At 40.9% G+C, this 6,679-nt stretch overlaps 1 protein-coding gene across 2 annotated transcripts in view; it reads left to right on the top strand.

The window, feature by feature from the left end:
- LOC109935349 (transcription elongation factor A N-terminal and central domain-containing protein) overlaps window positions 1-5,556 on the top strand; it is a 6,085-nt gene extending 529 nt beyond the window's left edge. Inside the window, exons 2-3 of one of the 2 annotated variants that reach the window (XM_048603097.1) lie at window positions 2,136-2,322; window positions 4,336-5,556. In XM_048603097.1, the coding sequence (XP_048459054.1) occupies window positions 4,344-5,405 (1,062 nt within the window). In that variant the 5' untranslated portion in view covers window positions 2,136-2,322; window positions 4,336-4,343 and the 3' untranslated portion in view covers window positions 5,406-5,556. The remainder of the gene's footprint in view (window positions 1-2,135; window positions 2,323-4,335) is intronic. The other variant, XM_020533993.2, reaches the window with a different exon arrangement.
- The last annotated feature ends 1,123 nt before the right edge of the window (window positions 5,557-6,679 follow it).

Below are 6,679 nucleotides of genomic sequence, written 5' to 3'. Positions count from 1 at the left end.
CATGGGTGAGTGCCAAGAATAATGTAATATATATACTCTGGTAACAATATTGGTTTCAGCTGCTAATGTTGAGTGTTAAGTGTGAACTATTTTAAAATTGTTTTCCCTTCTTTCTCCATGCTGTGGTTTCAGGTATAGGTAGTGCGCTTCCTGGCATCTGCCAGCTGCAATCTTAAACTCTTTGATCTCTTTCATTTCTTTAATGGATCTGTCAGTGCTATTTTCATCTCTCTTCTTGATCAGGGAATTACTAACTGAGCTTCAATTTCTAGCTGTCCCACATCTTGACCTGGTCATATCTGACTTTTCCTTGCACTTCTGAGATTCCTCTGACTCCTGTGATAACCACAGTAAGGCTACTGATTCCCGCAATGACCTGGATTATATCCCTACTTGTATTCTATCTCCAGGAAAGACACTATTCTTTTCTCCTAGTTTATCCTTCTTCCTTGTAGCTGCTGTAACAATGCCACCTTCTACACAGGAAATTACTGTATTATATTTTCTTCCTTTTCCATTGTGTTTGTATCCTCATGAAGTTGTTCTTAACTTCCATTCCTGAAACTTCCTTCTCCAATGGACCACTTTCAGCTATTTTTAACACAACCCACCATCACATCGCAGATGGTTGCAATGCTCCAATGTCTCCACTGCCTCTTAACCATCCCAGATATCAAGGTTACGCCATAATTGGCTATGATTATAGCTGTCTAGCCTCTAAACTCTGGAATTTACTCCCAAAACCTCTCGGACTAACTACCTCACACTCCTCCTTTAAATAGTCCTTAAGACCTACCTCTCTGACTAGGCTTTTCATCAACTGTCTTAATGTCTCTTTCTGTGCCTTGGTGTTCTATTTCCTTTTGTCCTGCTGTCGTGAAGCCCCTTTATTACTATTGATCATACTATTTTTGATCATATGAGAGGTGCAGTAATACATCCAGACTTCCTGGCATCGCAGTTTCCACTGGAATTACTCTAGTTTGGAGATTTAAAGTAGTTTATTTGAGGGTCCTTCCAAAAAAAGCCCAGATCAGAGTTTGAGTTTAAGTTTGAAATGGGAGAGAAGGGGTTAATGACACTCTTATAGTAAGATCTTGATAGTGCGAAAGCCTGGCAGTCTAGCTTCCACAAGGCAATAAGAACTCTATTGTCAAAATATCAGCTGCTCTGTGTTTAACTTCAGGGGTCACTATTGCCATGGTAACGTGCTTGCAAAATAACATTGCAATGTGTGTTCATCCAGGTTTCCAGAGTGCTGGAATGCTGTGAGACAGCTTGCCCCTCACTCTGGAGCTCAAGTGATTACTTTTAGTTGCAGTTCGGCTTAAATTAAGGTAAAACTCCTAAAAAAATCTACTGTTTGCTACAGGGGCGCAGCATTTCCCAGAGGTTAACGTGTCGACATCTCTTCACGGTTATTCCTTTGTTGTGAGGCTGATTCCTACAAGGCTGTGACTCTTGCGGTGTCCGTTACACTTTGCTGCCTCAGCTAGGTCTTCACTTGTGGGCCTAGAAAGCAGGTCATTCACAAGGAAGGGAGTCACAGCCAAGGGCAGTCTCAAACTTTGAGAGAATTACACACTGATACGCCTTTCCCTAGAATATAGCATTGAGGATATTTACAGCAACCTGTTTAGGATTAGCTAAAACTGCAAGGATTAAATTGATTGTCGAGCAACCTATTTTGTCATTGCCATAACCACCTCGGCCATTGGAGGGAGCTGCAACATGCTTGATATATTTTACCATATGTATAACATTCTTAAATCATATTGGTATAAGGAGTGAAACAATCCTAAAACACGAAAATATGTTGTTAAACTGTACAAGTCAAATGTACAGTTCTTCAAATCTTTAAATAATGCTCGTTGTTACAAATTATTCGGAACACAAGGCTGGTTAAGAGATAGCAAGAACTGCAGATGCTGGAGTCAGAGATAGCACAGTGTGGAGCTGGAGGAACACAGCAGGCCAGGCAGCATCCGGAACGTCAACTTTCCTGCTCCTCTGATGCTGCCTGGTCTGCTGTGTTCCTCCAGCTCCACACTGTGTTATCACAAGGCTGGTTAAGTTCTTTCTCACTCGTCTCCACACTGCCTGATTTTGGGACACCGTGCCTCAATTGGTTGCAGAAATCAAAGACTTCCAGCTAACAGCGAGAAGAAATAAGACAAAATCTGTAAAAATTAAGAATAAGGACAATGTAAAATCAAAGGACGGAGCAGCAGGAACCTATATACACTAGTCATCGTGGACAAAGAAATGGCTGAAAAACTCAAACAATCCCTGCCTCCCAGGCCTATCAGAGAAAGAGCTGAAGTAAGCAGCTGAAATCTCTAGATGTTGCTCAGATTTTATTGATTTCTTTTTAAAAAGCTACAAGAACTGGGGGAAAACACACAAAACTACCAGTAGCAGTTTTGTAGCACCTTTCTCATAAGAAAATGTCTGAAGGCAATTCATAGAGATAGAATCGGGCAAAAGTTATTAGTGAGGGTAACTAAAGCTCGGACACAGAGCTGAATGTTAAAGACATTTGTAAAGCAATGGCAGGAGAAGCAGAAGATTGAATGTTTCAGAGCACAAGGATTTAGTATCTGAAGGCAAAGTTGTCAGTTTTGGGATGTAGGAATAGAGAAAGACAGGAAGGTCAAGGTAAGGGGCGGTTGGAAAGTTGGGCAAGAGGAATTTTTTTTATTTATTCACTTGTGTGATGTGGGCATCGCTGGCTGGCCAGCATTTATTGTCTGTCCCTGGTTACCCTTCACAAGGTGGTGGTGAGCTGCCTTCTTAAACTGCTGCAGTCCACATGCTGTAGGTTGACCCCCAGTGCCCTTGGGGGGAATTTCCAGGGCTTTGACCCAGCAACACTTAAGGAGCAGCAATATATTTCTGAGTCAGGATGATGAATGATTTGGAGGCGACCTTGCTCGTGGTGGTGTTCCCATGTAGCTGCTGCCCTTGTCCTTTTAGATGGGAATGATTGTGGTTTGGAAGTATTGAGGGGAGGATGCGGGAGATGTTGATAGAGGTGCCATAGAGCTGAAGAAAGTTACAGAGCTGCAGAGGGACTAGACCACGAAGGGATTGAAACAAGAAGCTGAGAATTTTAAGTTGAAGGCAATGGAGCAGCAGCATTGAGCAGTCAGAGTTCAGCTTGCAGTCAAATGGAACATTAGTATTGTACACAGTCTGGTTCAACCTGAGACAGTGACCAGAGAAAGGAAGAGATCATACCGAGCTTGTATCCTGCTCTCCAATGCGGATTTTCATTGCTGCACCATTGATGGCTATGACTTCCTGTAGCTAAACCACAGCTCTGTGAACCTCTCACTTCTACCGTTCTTTAAGGCACTCCTTGAAAACCTACCTCTTTGACTGAAACTTTTGGTCACCTGCCCTAACATTTCCTTACGTGGTTTGTCCTCAATTCTGGTTTAATTATTGCTCCAGTGAGGCATTCTTAGGCATTTAACTGTGCTAAATAGTGATGGTAGGAGATGGCAGAGTCTTTACAGAATTGGACTATATAAAATTGCAGCTTGTCCCTTTCTGGATGATGGACAAAGGGTTTGACAATACAGAGGTAGTGGAGGATCCAAGAGAAGAACAAAGAGAAAAAAGAGCTGAGTGTGATCAGTTTATTTATTAAATCTGGCCCCTTTTTAAAACTCATTCACAGGATGAGGATATTGCTGGCTAGACTGGCATTTATTGCCCATCCCTAATTGCCCAGAGTGCGGTTAAGAGTCAACGACATTGCTTTGGGTCTGGAGTCACATGTAGGCCAGACCAGGTAAGGATGGCAGTTTCAGACAGTCAACAGTGATCATCATTAGACTCTTAATTCCTCGTATTTATTGAATTCAAATTCCACCATCTGCTATGGTGGAATTTGAACCCAAGCCCCCAGAATCTTACCTCTCTGGATTAACAGTCCAGTGATAATACCATCAGGCCATTGCCTCCAATGATGTTATCAAGAGGTAATGGGTAGACGAGGAAAGGACAAAGTATATAGCCTTGAGGAATGCAATAGTTAATATAATAAATTAGAATATCTTTCAAGTTGCCTGATGTTCGTTTTTAATAATTCACTTTCATGGAATGAGCCACAGATCATGAGATGACCCACCCAGCAGTCTGTTTTCTCATTTCCCAAAAGTTGTCCGTAGTTTTTCAGTTGATAAATATATCCTGCATTTGGAGGTAGTTGGGACAGGAGAGGCATTCATTTTAATTTGTGAACTTAGGTAATGTATTCTCCAAGATAGTGTATTAACTGGTGAGGTTTGCATAAAAAATAATGTTTACCTGTTTGATATTTGGTAGGTGTTACAATGAACAATCTGAAAGAGGTGATCTACAGAGTTCATCAGATTGATAAATTTATTTCAGAAAACAACATCCAGGAGATAAAATTCCTTCTGAATGTTTTTGAGGGCATTCCTGTCACCCCTGAAATTCTGCAAGATACTGACCTCGTTAGAACTGTATACAGAGTTTTAAAGACTTGTTCTGATGCAGATACCAAGAGGAAAGCTCGGAACCTACTGTCTGCATGGAAGAAGCTTTATAGGAACAGTGGCTTCCAGGCAAAATGTCCAGAAGACAGATTCTGTGCCTCCAGCAAAGAAAAGAGTGAGAAGACAGATAAAATTAATGAGGGTACATTAAAGTCTGATCTGAGTGCAGCTGACTCTGTGAGTGGAAAGCCTGAACAGCAATCAGAAGACAACCAGATAAAAGAAATGCTTCAAGAAACACACAATGAAAAGCAACTTTCATCAAGCCCAGGTTCAGTAGTAATTGGCTGTAGTGCAGCTCCAGTTAAGCAGCCTGCATTTATTACCCAGGCCATGCGGGCTAAGTGCGTAGAGCTTCTTTTCCAAGCTCTGATTGGTTCAGAAACAACTGACGAAAGAGTGGTTGAAATGTGGCAGAGTATTGCCAACAAAGTGGAGCGGTGTATATATACATTACACATGAACAATGATAAAAGGTATAAAACTTGCATTCGAAGCAGGATTGCAAATTTAAAGAACCCAAAAAATCCCCATTTAAGGCGAAAAATATTATCAGGGGAAGTAACCCCCCAAATGTTTGCAGAGATGTCAGTGATGGACATGGCAAGTGAGGAGCTGAAACACCTAAGAGCATCATACACCACCTCTGGGCTTCAGGAGCATTATCTACCTCATGAGCTGGAAGGAACAAAGACCAACAAAATCAGATGCAAACGGTGTGAGAAATTTAACTGTACGGTGACAGCAATTGCCAGGGGCACACTTTTTCTTCCAGGTTGGGTGTGCAATGGAAATTCTGATGAACAGATGATGACTTTTGTCATTTGCAATGAATGTGGAGAAAAATGGTATAATAGTGGCTGGATTTCTGTTTAGATATGTCATAAGACCATAGGGGATTTGACTTATTTATTTTCTATCTAACAGCTAGTGACTATGTGTCTGTCAACAGTTATGTACTAGATATTGAATAAAATAACAAAATCCATGACCTGTTTACCAATAAAAGCTCTCATAAAGTACCGAGGAACCATTGTCTGAATTTACTTTTCTCCTGTGAGAGTTAGTTCTCTTCATACTCCTGAATCGTATTATGTTTTCAAGAACAATGCATATCCTTGAAGTCCAATATTTGATGTAGATTTTCAACTTGGATAGCTGGCAAAAGATTGCAGTGTGATATTATATTGTTTATTTAGACTTCAAATCAGTTGGCTGAGAGTTGCTATGACTACTGTCATAACAATAAGAGGGACATAAAGAAAGATCATTGGATGAAATTAAAGGGAATGTACATTCCTGAAAATGAGACTCAGAAACTGAACTTAATGTGTGATATGAAAGTGTGAGAGGCAATAAGAAGTACAACAATGAAATGTGACAGGCAAAAGTAAGCACCAAATAACTGAAATTCACTAACTCTCCCTGACTGGAAGTAACCAATAACGCTGTCCAAATTTTGAGGGTGTTATTTAAATATCTTCTTGCACACTTTCTTCCCTTTAGGGAATAGTGGGCAAGTGTTGGAATGATTTTCAGGCTGATTATTAACCTGTTGAACCACAAGATATACACACCTTCCATGGCCATTCAAGTCCTGGAGTGGGACCAAACACAGAGCTTCTGGCTCAGACAGGATCATTACTCATTGAGCTATGAGACCTCCTACATTGGGATTTGGATATTAGCATTAACACGGCAGTGTAAGCATTTGTTACTCAAGATCAGAGAAGTCAGCTGTCACCAATCTCACTTTTGACACTCCATCCATTCCAATCCCTTCACGGTCCTGCATTGCACTATGTTTATATTCTCCTCTAGACCTGGAACCCTGTAACAACCCTGCATTGCACTAATTCAGATCCCTCACGCATTTTCCATTTTGTTTGCTTACCATTGATGTACAGACCTTATGCCAGGCCCTAAGCATTGGAACAAAAGGACTGGAGAAACTCAGCAGGTCTGGTAGCACCAGTAGATAGAAAAGTAGAGTTAACATTTCAAGTCTATTGACCCTGAACTTTGGATTCTGTTCACAAACTTGCAAGTTTGCGGTGTTGGATTGCTGTTATTTATTTGCCCTGCATTGGCTCAGTTGCTATTTATCTAAATTCACACCTGAGAAGCACCCTTATATTAAAAGTGTTAAA

Source organism: Rhincodon typus, chromosome 11, assembly GCF_021869965.1.
Source record: "Rhincodon typus isolate 14 chromosome 11, sRhiTyp1.1, whole genome shotgun sequence".
NCBI lineage: Eukaryota > Metazoa > Chordata > Chondrichthyes > Orectolobiformes > Rhincodontidae > Rhincodon > Rhincodon typus.
Note: the sequence above shows the minus strand (reverse complement) of the source record. Positions and strands in the feature narration are given on the sequence as shown.